This window comes from Rhinolophus sinicus, linkage group LG05, assembly GCF_036562045.2.
Source record: "Rhinolophus sinicus isolate RSC01 linkage group LG05, ASM3656204v1, whole genome shotgun sequence".
Taxonomy (NCBI): domain Eukaryota; kingdom Metazoa; phylum Chordata; class Mammalia; order Chiroptera; family Rhinolophidae; genus Rhinolophus; species Rhinolophus sinicus.
In genome coordinates this window covers 79,438,064-79,455,756 of record NC_133755.1, presented here as the reverse complement: position 1 = coordinate 79,455,756, position 17,693 = coordinate 79,438,064, and the positions used below count along the sequence as shown (strand labels likewise).

The 17,693-nt window shown below is 48.7% G+C and overlaps 2 protein-coding genes and 1 long non-coding RNA gene across 3 annotated transcripts; 2 read left to right on the top strand and 1 right to left on the bottom strand.

The window, feature by feature from the left end:
* Positions 1-1,457: 1,457 nt before the first annotated feature.
* Positions 1,458-4,073, bottom strand: HSPA1B (heat shock protein family A (Hsp70) member 1B). The gene has a single exon (XM_074332713.1). The coding sequence runs from the start codon at positions 3,745-3,747 to the stop codon at positions 1,822-1,824; it is 1,926 nt and encodes a 641-aa protein (XP_074188814.1). The 5' UTR covers positions 3,748-4,073; the 3' UTR covers positions 1,458-1,821.
* A 6,203-nt stretch (positions 4,074-10,276) lies between these two features.
* On the top strand, positions 10,277-14,369 carry LOC141571613 (uncharacterized). Its single transcript, XR_012496518.1, has 3 exons — positions 10,277-11,464; positions 12,368-12,528; positions 14,049-14,369. It is a non-coding gene; the product is annotated as an uncharacterized LOC141571613 (long non-coding RNA).
* Positions 14,370-14,903: 534 nt separating this feature from the next.
* LOC141571611 (heat shock 70 kDa protein 1) lies at positions 14,904-17,439 on the top strand. The gene has a single exon (XM_074332712.1). The coding sequence runs from the start codon at positions 15,236-15,238 to the stop codon at positions 17,159-17,161; it is 1,926 nt and encodes a 641-aa protein (XP_074188813.1). The 5' UTR covers positions 14,904-15,235; the 3' UTR covers positions 17,162-17,439.
* Positions 17,440-17,693: the final 254 nt, after the last annotated feature.

Below are 17,693 nucleotides of genomic sequence, written 5' to 3'. Positions count from 1 at the left end.
GCCTTAGCCTACTCAGATTCTGAATTGGCCTGGCATCTGTATTTTTTTTTTTAGCCTTCCCAAATGATTTTAATATATCACTGGGTTGAAGAATCATGGCTTGAAGCCAAAGGATTTATTCCCTCTACTATACTTAGTATATGCTATGGTCTTAGGCTGCATTGTAGTTGACCTACCTTGTGAGTAAAGCAGGCCTTTGAGAATTGGCCCAGGAACCAAAGGAACTCTTTACTCCTTTTCCTTTACAAGCTTTCAAGGAGGGCTTCCTATATTTTGTCAGTCCTAAAATGTTTTTCCCAGAGTGAAGCATTTATTGAAAGATATAATATAGAACTTTAATTTGTTTGATTTTAGAGTAGGCATTTCAAGGATGTTTTTGGTAGGAAGGAGGCTGGGATTCTCTCAGGCTGGAGGAAGTGTTCAGGACACCTAACTGCTAGACAGGAAGAACACCCCCTACAAAAGGGTTTGTGTGGGAGAAAAGCCAGTTTCCTAGATCATTCCAGCACTATGCTGTACGGCTTTTATCTCCTTTCTTCATAATTAAATTTGCAATTACTTTAAATTGCTATTGTTTTGAGATTGTCCATAAAAAGGACAAAGAACTGAGGTAAAGACAGTACTTAGAACCAGACACTAGTGTTCAGTCAGTGTGGAAAACACCCTGGCCCCCAAACCATCACTGTGCTAATTTTTCCCTGGATATAGTTGAGGTGACCACCTCCATATGCTCACCTATAAAAAAAGCTTTATAATACCTTATATGTAGAGAGTGGTTGAATGATTACTGAGGATTATTAGGGTAACTCAAAGAACCCCATACAGTGCCTAGCCCAAGCTCTTGAGTATCTCCCTGCTCCAGACTCTCACTTGGATAACTGCAGCGAGTTAAGGTGTCACTTGGTTGAAGGTGTCACTTGTCCATAGCACATTTCTGAGCAAAACGACCTTAGAACTTTGGAATTGAAGCCATTTAGAAAAACAAACAAACAAACAAAAACAGAGAGGCTAAATAATTTGCACTTGATCATCAGGTGAGAATGTGAATCTGTATCTCATTTTTCTCCTTTGTTCACCCCTAAGTGTATTTATAACCTAGATGAAACACTGCAAGACACACAGGTTACAAGTGGGTATTAAAGGGCTCTGCATACATTAAGTGGAAGAGAGTGAGGAACCATAAAACCCCTCAATACAGTTAACTTCTTCCCAAACCCCTTCTGTAGCTCCTCACCCTAATAATCTCTAAAGCAAGCCCCACCCCGATCGAAATGGTCACTTAGACTTTTTCTTTTCTAACTAGATGTAAATGACCACCAAGAATTAAGTTCCAAACAATGATGATAATCACGGCTATATGAGGACCTCTCTTGCGAAGTACTGACCATTATCAATCTGGGGAATCCATACATTTCCCAAGAGTCCATTAGCCCTGGGCAAATAAAAATAGGCACACATTAACATTTTATTGTAATTTTTAATCCTTAAAATACAAGTTTAAAAAAAAACAAAAAACATTCCATGACTCTAGCTGTTTACAAAGCCAAAAACTAAAACAGAGGGTGGCACTGTTGATTCATGTGACACGAAAAAAGAAAGACACCCTTACAGTGCCAACTTACATTAAATGCTAATAATTCTAGACAACACATTGATTATACAAGAGAAATGACAAATATGACCAAATTATACAGGATACAACGTAATATTAGATTGAACTAAAATGCTAGAAAACAGAAATTAGAAAAACAGAGGGCAATAGTAAGGTTTTAGGATCCCCTCAGTCTCATAAACAAACACCGAAAAAATGACGCTGGGGGTCTAATCGACCTCCTCAATGGTGGGGCCTGACCCAGAGCCCCCCTTGGGGGCCTGGGCCCCAAAGCCACCGGCCCCGGGGCCACCCGCCCCCTGGTACAGTCCGCTGATGATGGGGTTACACACCTGCTCCAGCTCCTTCCTCTTGTGCTCAAACTCCTCCTTCTCCGCTAGGGTGTTGGCGTCCAGCCAGGAAATCACCTCCTGGCACTTGTCCAGCACCTTCTTCCTGTCCGCCTCGCTGATCTTGCCCTTGAGCCCCTCATCCTCCACAGCGCTCTTCATGTTGAAGGCGTAGGACTCCAAGGCGTTCTTGGCAGCCACCCTCTCGCGCTGGACCTCGTCCTCGGCTTTGTACTTCTCCGCGTCCTGCACCATGCGCTCGATCTCCTCCTTGCTCAGGCGGCCCTTGTCGTTGGTGATGGTGATCTTGTTGGCCTTGCCCGTGCTCTTGTCCATGGCCGTGACGTTCAGGATGCCATTGGCGTCGATGTCAAAGGTCACCTCGATCTGGGGCACGCCCCTGGGGGCCGGTGGGATGCCACTCAGGTCGAAGCGCCCCAGCAGGTTGTTGTCCTTGGTCATGGCCCGCTCGCCCTCGTACACCTGGATCAGCACCCCGGGCTGGTTGTCTGAGTAGGTGGTGAAGATCTGCGTCTGCTTGGTGGGGATGGTGGAGTTGCGCTTGATCAGGGCGGTCATCACGCCGCCGGCCGTCTCCAGCCCCAGCGACAGGGGAGCCACGTCCAGCAGCAGCAGGTCCTGCACGTTCTCAGACTTGTCCCCCATCAGGATGGCTGCCTGCACCGCCGCCCCGTAGGCTACCGCTTCGTCCGGGTTGATGCTCTTGTTGAGGTCGCGCCCGTTGAAGAAGTCCTGCAGCAGCTTCTGCACCTTGGGGATGCGGGTGGAGCCCCCCACCAGGACCAGGTCGTGGATCTGGGCCTTGTCCAGCTTGGCGTCACGCAGGGCCTTCTCCACCGGCTCCAGGGTGCCACGGAACAGGTCCGAGCACAGCTCCTCGAACCGGGCCCTGGTGATGGACGTGTAGAAGTCGATGCCCTCGAACAGGGAGTCGATCTCCAGGCTGGCCTGCGTGCTGGACGACAGGGTCCTCTTGGCCCTCTCGCAGGCGGTGCGCAGCCGCCTCACGGCTCGCTTGTTCTGGCTGATGTCCTTCTTGTGCTTCCTCTTGAACTCCTCCACGAAGTGGCTCACCAGCCTGTTGTCAAAGTCCTCCCCTCCCAGGTGGGTGTCCCCGGCGGTGGCCTTCACCTCGAAGATGCCGTCGTCGATCGTCAGGATGGACACGTCGAAGGTGCCCCCGCCCAGGTCGAAGATGAGCACGTTGCGCTCCCCCTTGCCCGTCCGGTCCAGGCCGTAGGCGATGGCGGCCGCCGTGGGCTCGTTGATGATCCTCAGCACGTTCAGCCCCGCGATCACCCCCGCATCCTTGGTGGCCTGGCGCTGCGAGTCGTTGAAGTAGGCCGGCACGGTGACCACCGCGTTGGTCACCGGGTAGCCCAGGTACGCCTCGGCGATCTCCTTCATCTTGGTCAGCACCATGGACGAGATCTCCTCGGGGTAGAACGCCTTGGTCTCCCCCTTGTAGCTCACCTGCACCTTGGGCTTGTCGCCGTCGCTGATCACCTGGAAAGGCCAGTGCTTCATGTCCGACTGCACCACCGGGTCGCCGAACTTGCGGCCGATCAGCCGCTTGGCGTCGAACACGGTGTTCTGCGGGTTCAGCGCCACCTGGTTCTTGGCCGCATCCCCGATGAGCCGCTCGGTGTCGGTGAAGGCCACGTAGCTGGGGGTGGTGCGGTTGCCCTGGTCGTTGGCGATGATCTCCACCTTGCCGTGCTGGAACACCCCCACGCACGAGTAGGTGGTGCCCAGGTCGATGCCGATGGCCGTGCTTTTCGCCATGCCGGTGTCCCGCTCTCTCGCGCCGCGCTGAGGTTCGGGCCTGGTCAACGGTGGCCGGGGTCCGCGACCAGAAGCTCGGTCCTCTCCGAGGCCGGAAACCGAAAGCCCGAAACGCAGGGGCTCGTCCGCGGAGGCACTGGGTCTGTGGGAGCCGCGCTCAGGCACCCGGGACAACGCCGCGAGAAGCACCTCCTCTCCACAGGCTCGCTGCTTCTCCGCGGCCCGCGGCTCTGCATTTGTAATTCCTCCTCGACCCCCCCTCTCCGCGCTCCACCCAATCACCGAGCTCGGCGGGGACGCCTGGCCCGGAACCTTCCAGCGGGTTCTCCTTGCGTCCTGCCCCCCAGGCCGCCTCGGGCCAATCAGAGTCCTGGGTGCCGCCCCTCCCAGAACTCTCCAGATCCTTGTCGTCTTTTCGCGAGAACACCGGAGTCCTAACGGGTGGGGCCCCACAGCCGCGCTGGGAAGGGTGGGCGTTCCCTCCGTTCGCCCGCTTCGGGCCGGTACCGGGGCCAGCTGTCCAGTTGATACTGTCCGGAAGGGTCAGCTCTTGGCTTGTACGAACTGTAGGGCGGTGAGAGGCTGGTGGGCCTCAAATTAGTTTGGTGGTTTAAGGTAGAAAAGTTACCAGAAGTTTTCTAAGAGGGTGGGGTATGTGTAGGCAAAGACACTGTGATTGGACTTTGGCGCTTGACGGACGGGGCCGCGTTCCTGTCGCCCCGAAGGATTCCTTTGGCCCTGGCTGCCGGAGGATTGCCAAAGCCATCGGCGGCGTTTCCCAATTTAAAAATGGGAAGTAGGAGGACAGAGATAATGCATTATAGTTTTTGACATAGTTTTTCACCTACACGGATGGACTGTCTGGGGATAGGGGAATCTGAATTTTCAAAAGAAAAGCAATCAGGTAAACAGGCGGTTCTTAAACTGGACAAGGTGCTCGTCCCAGGAGAAGGAACGTGCGTTGTTCAGGGGCGGGGATACAAAAGGGTCCGGCTGGGTCCGGGGCGCCCCTGCGCTTGGTGCTGGACTCTGGCGGCGTGAGGAAGAAACAGTTTTCCGTAGAACTTGTCTTTACCGCCTCTGGGGCTTCCCCCTTTCACTCATCCTTCCCAGCCCGGGGTGCGGGCTGTTAAGACAGAGGAATTGTAATGGTGGCACTAAATCTTCTATTTTGACATTCGGATCTCTGGTATAATTTGATTTAACAAGTGTAAGTTAGCTGGGGGCTTTTTGAAAGCTCTTTTTCTTTCCTTTGCTTCCTTTCCACCAACTGTTGATGGTTCTGCTTCCTACACATTTACTATGCATACTAGTTTTACTGTTTCTATTTACTTCTGCCTAGTGCTGGCCCTGTGACTTGGGAAATGTTTTGTATCTGTATGGGATCCACTCGTGACTCTAATTTAAATCTACATAACATATGCAAAGGCAGTGATAACCTGCTTAACTGCACCTCCTTCCCCGCCCTCCCCCCCCCCCCAAAGCCCAACTCATTAGAAAGTTCCACTGCAGGCTGAAGAAATGTACATCCTGAGTAGAAAATATAAAACTTGAGATGAAACAAAGACTCGGGGCGGTAGTTTCCCACAGATTCTATTCAGCTGAACCTTTTCTTTCTTTAATTAATCTTCCTTCTGTATTTCTACCTGACTCATGAATTCTTTCATGGCCGGTGAGCGAGCAGCCACAACACGAGCCACTCCCGTCTCTCCCATCTGCCTTCACGATTTCTGTTTCAGCCTCGGGGTGTGGGGTAGGTCCAGGGTTAGCCTCAGAGCCCCGAATTTGGTCTTCTGCCCGGTCACTGCAGCCCCTAGCCTCTCCATTGTTTTAAAATTAATGTAATGGGGTGTGCGTCTGCCAGCGAGGGGCAGGGAAAGTCCTGTCCTCTTAACTGCATCACACGGCACAGCTGGTTGGTTGGCAGGCGGCCCGTTTTAAGCAAACTGGTCAGGAATTGTGCTGTAATCTGGGAGTGGCTGGCCTGACGCAGGCCCTAGTTCCCACTCCTCTAAAACTCAGGGTATTGGTGGTGCAATTTATTCACCCACTGAATTATTTCACCCTAGATTCCAGTTTACTGCGCGTTACCCTCGCTCCTGTTTTAAAGACAAGCGCATTTGGTCATTTATTTTGGCCTTTTTTTCTTCATCCTTTGTGGGGATGCAAGACCCCTTGGTAGGTGCCTGAATTGAAAATGTGAGGGACGTTAAAACAAAAGTAGGGGATTCACAACCCACCGGAAAATAGACTCATTGCTATACCCAGGTGTCTTGAGCACAGAAAACATAAGAGCACACATGGGAGGAGACAGTTTTTGATAAAGGGAAGGAACACTTTTGAACACTTTGTTCAATGTGCGTTTTTTTACACACACACATCAAAACAACATCAAAACACCTCTTCTGGACCGCAAAGGCGTTCAGTTGTTTGTAACTTGCTCAGACTGATCTAAGCTGATGTTACAAAAAGGTTGCGTGTCTGTGTGTGCAGGTGGGTAACTTTTTTACATTCAGAGGTGGCTCCCTAACGAATCACCTCCTTAGTCTAGTCAAACTGGTCAAATTCAGGAATTTTCTATTTCTTTATGCAGTCTGGCTGGGGATTCTCCAAACTTCCATCTCAGCTGCCCAGCGTACCAACACTTGTAGAGACTCTTAATGTCACCCCACCCCACACCCAGCCCCCAGAAAAACTTCCTCACCATCAGCTGGTACCAGCTTCACTCTGGATTCACTCCTTCCTTCTCTCCAAATCTGCAATATAGAATACTGTCTATGGGCTGGAAGCAAAGGGCATCAGTGGCTCCACTGCCTGGCAGGTAAACATGGGCTCCTAGAGGCTCCAATCTTGCTGTTGGTGGGCTGGAAGAAAAAGATCCAGTAGAAATGCTGTTTCCCATGAATCAGACACTCGACTACACTCTATAGCTTAACTATTCTTTGAGTTAAATCTCTCTCTGTGGATTGGTCCCCACAAGGGATGAAGGAAAAAAGGCCAAAATAAATTACAAACTGTGATTGTCTTTAAAACAGGAGGGAGGGTAATGCGCAGTAAACTGGAATCTAGGATGAAATAATTCACTGGGTGAATTCATTGCACAGCAAATGGCCTGACCACCCTAAACATCTATGTTCCTTTTCGATTTCCTGACAAGAAAGAGGGTCTCCCGAATTTTGTGTTTCCTTTTACACTGATGCTTCCCAGGGCAGAAAGCCAGGCACAGGTTTAACTGATGTCTAAGGGGACTATAAACACCCCAAGAAAATTTCTGGAACTTTAACTTGATTAGCTTTGGAATTAGGTTTGTTGATGTAAAAAACAGTCAAACCTGTAGAGAATTTTTATGATCTTATCTGAACGAAACTGATGATGTGCTGGGGAGCAAGATCTCAAATGCTCTGGAGGATGACAGTTTTGCAACCTATTTTATACATCAACATCAGAGGAGAAGACCTAAGGAAGGTGCATGAAACCCACGGGTGGTAGATTAAGGAGACAGGAGAAACCATGGGTCCAGGGAATTATAGGACAGGATAACAGGCAAAATGGAGAAACACCTACTTTTATAAGGTGGGTACAGGAAATTTAACATGTACAGCACATAGAGATGGAATAGGGAAGAAAATAACAATGAGGGGTTCTGTAGTCTCCTGCTGTGGTAGTCTTGAGCTCTGTTGCTGGGGGTTGTGACTTCACAGGGTAGGAAAAGAAAATTACTCTGACATTTCAAAGGTGTGTTATCTTAGGTGCATAAGAACAGTGGGCAGAGCTCTCTTAAGGTAAAGGTTGACCTTTGCTAAGGAACCTTTAGGCCTTGGGACGAAACTACCAGCTATGATCTGCCCAGTTAGGAATTTGTGATCAGACCAACCTGTGTGGTTACTTTTGGTCCCTGATCTTGTCAGGCCTGCCATGGGAACCCCGCCTGATCTTGTCATGTTTATTGTATAGCCCCTTTTGATTCAGGTGTGTTTTTTTTATAGGGTTTTGTTTGGAAGGAGTAAGGCTCAGGTTCCCTGAGCTGGATGGGCTGTCAGGTGATTTAAGAGTGGGGGACTGAAGAAGGAATTCCCAAGAACGCTGACTGCCAGTGGTGGGAAGTGTCACGGAGGGAAGCCTTTCTCACCCCAAAGCTGCAAGTTCTTTTTTCTTTTCTCTGTCTTTCCCTAGTTTCCCAAACAGTACTCTTCCTCCTCATTTTTCTTTTTTAAAATGTTACAATTCTAAGTTTATCCAGAATAAAAGCAAAAAAGATAACTGGTACGAAACTGTCGACATAGCAACATTCAAACCTGTAGAAAAGTTTAATGAGTTTATTTGAGCCAAACTGATGACAATTGCTGGGAAGCAAAATCTCAAGGGATTAAGAAAATGCTCTGAAGTGGCGGCCGGATGGCTCAGTTGGTTAGAGCGTATGCTCTTAATAACAAGTTTGTCGATTCAACTCCGGCATGGGATGGTGGGCTGTGCAACTAGATTGAAACGGCGACTTGGAGCTGAGCTGCGCCCTCCACAACTAGATTGAAGGACACGACATGGAGCTGATGGGCCCTGGAGAAACACACTCTTCCCTACAATATTCCCCAATTAAAACAAATTTTAAAAGAAACTTTAACTCTCTATATTTCTAATTTTTAAAATACAGTATACAAAATTTAAAAAAAAAAAAAGGAAAAAAATGCTTTGGAGAATGGCAGGTTTGCAACTTATTTTATTCATTTGAATCAAAGGAGGAGTCCTTAGGAGAATTATGGTCTTGCCCCATTCATGTAAGGAGGGTTACATGAAATTCATTGGTGGTAGATTAAGGGGGCAGGAGAAAGCAAAAAGGGGAAATCGCTGGCATTGGATAAAAAGTAAAATGGAGAGACACATACCTCTTTTACATCGGTGGGTACAGGATAGTTAATAATTAACATTTACAGCACATAGAGATGGTATCTGGGGAACAAGATAACAATCGGGTTCTGTAGTCTGGTGCTCTGGTGTGGTGGGTTGTGCCCTGAGGGCTCTAGAAAAGGGATTACTCTGACATTCCAACAGTCAGTTTTCTTAGATGCAAAAAGACAGTAGACAGGCTCACTTAAGGTAAAGATTGACCTTTGTCAAGGAAGCTACAGGCCAAGGATGTGACTACCAGTCATGATCCGCTTTTAGTTAGAAATTTTTATGTTCAGACCATCCTATGTGCTTAATTTCAGTCTCTGAGTTTGTAGGGCCTGCCATGCAGGCTTCCCCTGAACTTGTCAGGTTTAGTTTGTGGCTTCTTTTTCATCCATACTTCCGTTTTGGTCGTAAATCAATCCAGAGTATGCATTGATGACCAACTTTTGGTTGGATAGTGTGGTCCGAAGGTGCTAGAAAGGCTCATCCCTAGGAAGTCTTAGTGTCATCATTTGTGTCACTGAAATGGTGGGCCATTGGGGATGGGACAAGACCATAACCTTAGACGGCAGTCAAGGCGGAATTTTTTTTTTCAAAAGGAAAGGTGGGTAAATGGGCGGCAGTCAGGTCTAATGGTTTTACTAAGTAAAAAACACACTGGATCATTTCTAACCTATAAGCTATCATGATCCAAGTTTTGCTGTCTGTCTTACTTTTTTGTATTTTGCATCCAGTATAACGTTCACTTACAGTTTGAGGACATACCGTATATCTCTCCACAATCTGACCATTAGATAGGTTCCCATTTACTGTATTATTATTATTACTATTATTGTAATATGGTCTATCTACTTCCCGTTGGAAGCACTCAAGTTTCATTCATTATTAATCTGATTTCTGCTAGTTGTACAACTAGGAACTGTAATTTTAAGGTTTAATAGGGGCGAAGGCTTTAAGAACACACTGATGTAAGTTACAACCACAATCTAAAAATTTCTAGAGGCCAGGAGTACAGTAAGAGTTTCATAGGTAAATTTCCTGTGCCTCAGCAGCCATTATAGAGGGTCAGTTTTTAAATATCTACTTCAGCTTCTATGTGAATTAATATAGTTACTAGCCTTTGTTCAATTAGGGGGCAAGCATAATTGGGTTTTAGTTTTTATATAAAAAAATCCCTTTCTCAATATTTCTTTTCCACAACTTTACTAGTCCTTCTCAATTTGTCTCGTTTTCCTCATTGAGAAATAATCAGCTTACTAGGACAAACTACTTCCTTTTAACTTTTCTAAAAAATACACACACATCCCTTTTCTTTTACAATAACATTCCTTCTAAATTTCAAAAGAGAAATCATAAAAATAGTATTATTGATAATATTAATGTTATATACCTTCAGCAATTGTTAACAGTTGGGCTATATAAATACAGCATTTAAGAAAACCTAAAAAATAAATATAACTATCCTTATGACTAAGATTATTAGCAGACAGGTAAAGATAATCAAACAAATGTTTTTTTTAAGTTCAATATCAGTTATATAAGTATACAGGCCTTCTCTATGTCTCTGGAAAGCTGTCTACCTCTGATGTGGGTGGCTTCTCATCCTCGAGGAGTTTTTGATGTTGGCTGTTAGGTGGAGGCCAGTGTCAGACAGGGGCAGATGTCCAGTCACAGGCACTTTTTTTTTTTTAATGAGAAATGTAAATCCTCCAGTTAACAGCTTGAAGTATATCTGCTTACTAGTAATATCTGATAAGTCCCTTCCAACCAGATTGGAGAATCTTTAATTGATCTTTTGTCCAATGGACAAAATCTCCTGGTTGTGTGAGGCATGAAGTCTTCATCTCCCGGGAAGTCACTGTACTGGATCAATTACTAATTTATCAATTTCTTTAAGGTGGTTGATAAGTCCTTGATAATAATGCAGAATGTCTCCTGTTAGAAAGGTTGATTCATATGTCCCTTCACATAGTGTGACCAGTGACTAATAAGGAAAAAGACTGTGTTTACCAAAAGGAATATATCTCAGCTTGAGAAGCACTATAAGGAGACCTTTTGGCTGGGGGAGATTAAAAGCTTCTGAAAACTCACCTAGTAGAGTTTTAATTTACCATTTGTACACTCTACCAATCCAGAGCACTGGGGAAATAAGAAGAATGAAAACGCTGTAGATTAAGCCAAATATTGCAAATGGATTGCATTATTTGCCCAGTGAAATGAGTCCCTCGGTCATTATGTAACTCACAGGGAATTCTCCAATTGGGGAATATTTTTTCCAGTAATAACTTACCTACCATTAAGACTGTTGCTCTCCTGCAAAGGAACGTCTCACTCAATCCAGTGATGCAACATACAAATCATGATTAACACATATTTGTATCCTTGAGATGGGGGCATTTGGATACAATCCAACTACCATACCTCAAATGGACCTAAAGTAAGTGGGAAATATCCTTGGGACCCATGGAGTGATTTTCCAGAGTTATATTTTAGACAGATAGAGCATCTGCTATACACTTTATGTGCTACAGTAGGGGAAGGTTTCCAATAATATTCTTTACTCCATGAAATCATCTTTTCAAGACCCCAATGCATTAGCTCATGTACATGTTAAATATAGGTCATTGAGCCCCTATAGGTAAGATTAGGTCTAAGCTATATCCGTTTGGGTCAAAGGTTCCCCCTTTTTGTTGCAACATTTTCTTTCCTTCTTCTGCAGGTGTCCATTGGAACTGTAAAAGTGTCTTTTATTGATTTAATAGGGAGAAGAAACATTCTCAGGTCTGGATAATTTGGCTGCTCATTGCAGCTGATCTAGTTGCAGTATCAGGTAAATTATTTTCTTTTGCTTCCATGGTGGTAGCCTTAGAATGTCCTGAAATTTTGATAATTGCTGACTGTTTCGCTGGCTGTATGACATCTAACGATTCTGCAGCCTGTTTTCCACTGTTTTTTTGGGCTGCCCTGAGGAAGTTAAGAAGCCTTGCTGCTTCCACAACATTTCCAAGTTGTGAGCTACACCAAAGCTATAGCAAATATCAGTGTAAATACTGGCTATTTGATCGTTGGCTCATTGACAAGCTCCTGTCAGAACAATTAATTCAGCTTGTTGGGCAGCTCTTAATCAGGTAAATGAGAAAAGAACCTTTAATTTATGTTCACCATGGAAGTTATTGCATATCCAGCTTGGTAATATCCCTGTTCATCTTTCAGGTAAGAGTCAGCATTATCAATAAGGTTTCCTGTAAACCATTCCTAGAATCAAGAAGGTGGTCAGTAAGCAGCACACAATTATGCATGTCTTTATCCTGTAAAGAGGGTAATAAAGTTGTTGGGTTAAGACTTAAAGTCCCCTTAGACATCAGTTAAACCTGTGCCTGGCTTTCTGCCCTGGGAAGCATCAGTGTAAAAGGAAACACAAAATTCGGGAGACCCTCTTTCTTGTCAGGAAATCGAAAAGGAACATAGATGTTTAGGGTGGTCAGGCCATTTGCTGTGCAATGAATTCACCCAGTGAATTATTTCATCCTAGATTCCAGTTTACTGCGCATTACCCTCCCTCCTGTTTTAAAGACAATCACAGTTTGTAATTTATTTTGGCCTTTTTTCCTTCATCCCTTGTGGGGACCAATCCACAGAGAGAGATTTAACTCAAAGAATAGTTAAGCTATAGAGTGTAGTCGAGTGTCTGATTCATGGGAAACAGCATTTCTACTGGATCTTTTTCTTCCAGCCCACCAACAGCAAGATTGGAGCCTCTAGGAGCCCATGTTTACCTGCCAGGCAGTGGAGCCACTGATGCCCTTTGCTTCCAGCCCATAGACGAGTATTCTATATTGCAGATTTGGAGAGAAGGAAGGAGTGAATCCAGAGTGAAGCTGGTACCAGCTGATGGTGAGGAAGTTTTTCTGGGGGCTGGGTGTGGGGTGGGGGTGACATTAAGAGTCTCTACAAGTGTTGGTACGCTGGGCAGCTGAGATGGAAGTTTGGAGAATCCCCAGCCAGACTGCATAAAGAAATAGAAAATTCCTGAATTTGACCAGTTTGACTAGACTAAGGAGGTGATTCGTTAGGGAGCCACCTCTGAATGTAAAAAAGTTACCCACCTGCACACACAGACACGCAACCTTTTTGTAACATCAGCTTAGATCAGTCTGAGCAAGTTACAAACAACTGAACGCCTTTGCGGTCCAGAAGAGGTGTTTTGATGTTGTTTTGATGTGTGTGTGTAAAAAAACGCACATTGAACAAAGTGTTCAAAAGTGTTCCTTCCCTTTATCAAAAACTGTCTCCTCCCATGTGTGCTCTTATGTTTTCTGTGCTCAAGACACCTGGGTATAGCAATGAGTCTATTTTCCGGTGGGTTGTGAATCCCCTACTTTTGTTTTAACGTCCCTCACATTTTCAATTCAGGCACCTACCAAGGGGTCTTGCATCCCCACAAAGGATGAAGAAAAAAAGGCCAAAATAAATGACCAAATGCGCTTGTCTTTAAAACAGGAGCGAGGGTAACGCGCAGTAAACTGGAATCTAGGGTGAAATAATTCAGTGGGTGAATAAATTGCACCACCAATACCCTGAGTTTTAGAGGAGTGGGAACTAGGGCCTGCGTCAGGCCAGCCACTCCCAGATTACAGCACAATTCCTGACCAGTTTGCTTAAAACGGGCCGCCTGCCAACCAACCAGCTGTGCCGTGTGATGCAGTTAAGAGGACAGGACTTTCCCTGCCCTCGCTGGCAGACGCACACCCCATTACATTAATTTTAAAACAATGGAGAGGCTAGGGGCTGCAGTGACCGGGCAGAAGACCAAATTCGGGGCTCTGAGGCTAACCCTGGACCTACCCCACACCCCGAGGCTGAAACAGAAATCGTGAAGGCAGATGGGAGAGACGGGAGTGGCTCGTGTTGTGGCTGCTCGCTCACCGGCCATGAAAGAATTCATGAGTCAGGTAGAAATACAGAAGGAAGATTAATTAAAGAAAGAAAAGGTTCAGCTGAATAGAATCTGTGGGAAACTACCGCCCCGAGTCGTTGTTTCATCTCAAGTTTTATATTTTCTACTCAGGATGTACATTTCTTCAGCCTGCAGTGGAACTTTCTAATGAGTTGGGCTTTGGGGGGGGGGGGGGAGGGCGGGGAAGGAGGTGCAGTTAAGCAGGTTATCACTGCCTTTGCATATGTTATGTAGATTTAAATTAGAGTCACGAGTGGATCCCATACAGATACAAAACATTTCCCGAGTCACAGGGCCAGCACTAGGCAGAAGTAAATAGAAACAGTAAAACTAGTATGCATAGTAAATGTGTAGGAAGCAGAACCATCAACAGTTGGTGGAAAGGAAGCAAAGGAAAGAAAAAGAGCTTTCAAAAAGCCCCCAGCTAACTTACACTTGTTAAATCAAATTATACCAGAGATCCGAATGTCAAAATAGAAGATTTAGTGCCACCATTACAATTCCTCTGTCTTAACAGCCCGCACCCCGGGCTGGGAAGGATGAGTGAAAGGGGGAAGCCCCAGAGGCGGTAAAGACAAGTTCTACGGAAAACTGTTTCTTCCTCACGCCGCCAGAGTCCAGCACCAAGCGCAGGGGCGCCCCGGACCCAGCCGGACCCTTTTGTATCCCCGCCCCTGAACAACGCACGTTCCTTCTCCTGGGACGAGCACCTTGTCCAGTTTAAGAACCGCCTGTTTACCTGATTGCTTTTCTTTTGAAAATTCAGATTCCCCTATCCCCAGACAGTCCATCCGTGTAGGTGAAAAACTATGTCAAAAACTATAATGCATTATCTCTGTCCTCCTACTTCCCATTTTTAAATTGGGAAACGCCGCCGATGGCTTTGGCAATCCTCCGGCAGCCAGGGCCAAAGGAATCCTTCGGGGGCGACAGGAACGCGGCCCCGTCCGTCAAGCGCCAAAGTCCAATCACAGTGTCTTTGCCTACACATACCCCACCCTCTTAGAAAACTTCTGGTAACTTTTCTACCTTAAACCACCAAACTAATTTGAGGCCCACCAGCCTCTCACCGCCCTACAGTTCGTACAAGCCAAGAGCTGACCCTTCCGGACAGTATCAACTGGACAGCTGGCCCCGGTACCGGCCCGAAGCGGGCGAACGGAGGGAACGCCCACCCTTCCCAGCGCGGCTGTGGGGCCCCACCCGTTAGGACTCCGGTGTTCTCGCGAAAAGACGACAAGGATCTGGAGAGTTCTGGGAGGGGCGGCACCCAGGACTCTGATTGGCCCGAGGCGGCCTGGGGGGCAGGACGCAAGGAGAACCCGCTGGAAGGTTCCGGGCCAGGCGTCCCCGCCGAGCTCGGTGATTGGGTGGAGCGCGGAGAGGGGGGGTCGAGGAGGAATTACAAATGCAGAGCCGCGGGCCGCGGAGAAGCAGCGAGCCTGTGGAGAGGAGGTGCTTCTCGCGGCGTTGTCCCGGGTGCCTGAGCGCGGCTCCCACAGACCCAGTGCCTCCGCGGACGAGCCCCTGCGTTTCGGGCTTTCGGTTTCCGGCCTCGGAGAGGACCGAGCTTCTGGTCGCGGACCCCGGCCACCGTTGACCAGGCCCGAACCTCAGCGCGGCGCGAGAGAGCGGGACACCGGCATGGCGAAAAGCACGGCCATCGGCATCGACCTGGGCACCACCTACTCGTGCGTGGGGGTGTTCCAGCACGGCAAGGTGGAGATCATCGCCAACGACCAGGGCAACCGCACCACCCCCAGCTACGTGGCCTTCACCGACACCGAGCGGCTCATCGGGGATGCGGCCAAGAACCAGGTGGCGCTGAACCCGCAGAACACCGTGTTCGACGCCAAGCGGCTGATCGGCCGCAAGTTCGGCGACCCGGTGGTGCAGTCGGACATGAAGCACTGGCCTTTCCAGGTGATCAGCGACGGCGACAAGCCCAAGGTGCAGGTGAGCTACAAGGGGGAGACCAAGGCGTTCTACCCCGAGGAGATCTCGTCCATGGTGCTGACCAAGATGAAGGAGATCGCCGAGGCGTACCTGGGCTACCCGGTGACCAACGCGGTGGTCACCGTGCCGGCCTACTTCAACGACTCGCAGCGCCAGGCCACCAAGGATGCGGGGGTGATCGCGGGGCTGAACGTGCTGAGGATCATCAACGAGCCCACGGCGGCCGCCATCGCCTACGGCCTGGACCGGACGGGCAAGGGGGAGCGCAACGTGCTCATCTTCGACCTGGGCGGGGGCACCTTCGACGTGTCCATCCTGACGATCGACGACGGCATCTTCGAGGTGAAGGCCACCGCCGGGGACACCCACCTGGGAGGGGAGGACTTTGACAACAGGCTGGTGAGCCACTTCGTGGAGGAGTTCAAGAGGAAGCACAAGAAGGACATCAGCCAGAACAAGCGAGCCGTGAGGCGGCTGCGCACCGCCTGCGAGAGGGCCAAGAGGACCCTGTCGTCCAGCACGCAGGCCAGCCTGGAGATCGACTCCCTGTTCGAGGGCATCGACTTCTACACGTCCATCACCAGGGCCCGGTTCGAGGAGCTGTGCTCGGACCTGTTCCGTGGCACCCTGGAGCCGGTGGAGAAGGCCCTGCGTGACGCCAAGCTGGACAAGGCCCAGATCCACGACCTGGTCCTGGTGGGGGGCTCCACCCGCATCCCCAAGGTGCAGAAGCTGCTGCAGGACTTCTTCAACGGGCGCGACCTCAACAAGAGCATCAACCCGGACGAAGCGGTAGCCTACGGGGCGGCGGTGCAGGCAGCCATCCTGATGGGGGACAAGTCTGAGAACGTGCAGGACCTGCTGCTGCTGGACGTGGCTCCCCTGTCGCTGGGGCTGGAGACGGCCGGCGGCGTGATGACCGCCCTGATCAAGCGCAACTCCACCATCCCCACCAAGCAGACGCAGATCTTCACCACCTACTCGGACAACCAGCCCGGGGTGCTGATCCAGGTGTACGAGGGCGAGCGGGCCATGACCAAGGACAACAACCTGCTGGGGCGCTTCGACCTGAGTGGCATCCCACCGGCCCCCAGGGGCGTGCCCCAGATCGAGGTGACCTTTGACATCGACGCCAATGGCATCCTGAACGTCACGGCCATGGACAAGAGCACCGGCAAGGCCAACAAGATCACCATCACCAACGACAAGGGCCGCCTGAGCAAGGAGGAGATCGAGCGCATGGTGCAGGACGCGGAGAAGTACAAAGCCGAGGACGAGGTCCAGCGCGAGAGGGTGGCTGCCAAGAACGCCTTGGAGTCCTACGCCTTCAACATGAAGAGCGCTGTGGAGGATGAGGGGCTCAAGGGCAAGATCAGCGAGGCGGACAGGAAGAAGGTGCTGGACAAGTGCCAGGAGGTGATTTCCTGGCTGGACGCCAACACCCTAGCGGAGAAGGAGGAGTTTGAGCACAAGAGGAAGGAGCTGGAGCAGGTGTGTAACCCCATCATCAGCGGACTGTACCAGGGGGCGGGTGGCCCCGGGGCCGGTGGCTTTGGGGCCCAGGCCCCCAAGGGGGGCTCTGGGTCAGGCCCCACCATTGAGGAGGTCGATTAGGAGGCCTTTCCCAGATTGCTCACGTTTGTTGTGGAGACAGATGAGATTGTGCGATATTTGCCTCTCATCTGCTCTCAACTTTGCAACTTGTTTGAGAAGTCAACCAGCGTGTTGGTGAGGTTGTGAATGTGCTTTTTTTTTATTCTTCAGTTGAGTTTATATTGCCATCTTTAGCCCTTTTTTAATTTTTTTTATTTTTTGTAATACTCATACCAACTCAAAGTCTTTTTTTTTTAACCAACTTCTACTTGAAAGAAAATAAACTCAAAAGAAGTCGAGTGATGTCGTGTCCGTCTCTGTTTCAGTTTGTGTTCCTCATGATGTCTAAGATGGAATGGTAATTTGCCTCTTAGGTACTGTAAGAGATCTGGGGAAGTAAGGCTATTACTGCATTGTGATCCCTTTCTCTTAGGCAAAGGGTATCCTTAGGACGTAAAAAAAATATCCTGCTTATTTGCAGTGGGTTGGGTTTGTCGGTCCAGAACAAGTAAGGGCCACTGGCATGGAGGCCTCAAGGTGGATGAGGGGGTCA

Bases quoted from the DNA above. Each gene is read 5' to 3' on its own strand.
- HSPA1B (XM_074332713.1), bottom strand. From the start codon at position 3,747: ATGGCGAAAAGCACGGCCATCGGCATCGACCTGGGCACCACCTACTCG.
- LOC141571611 (XM_074332712.1), top strand. From the start codon at position 15,236: ATGGCGAAAAGCACGGCCATCGGCATCGACCTGGGCACCACCTACTCG.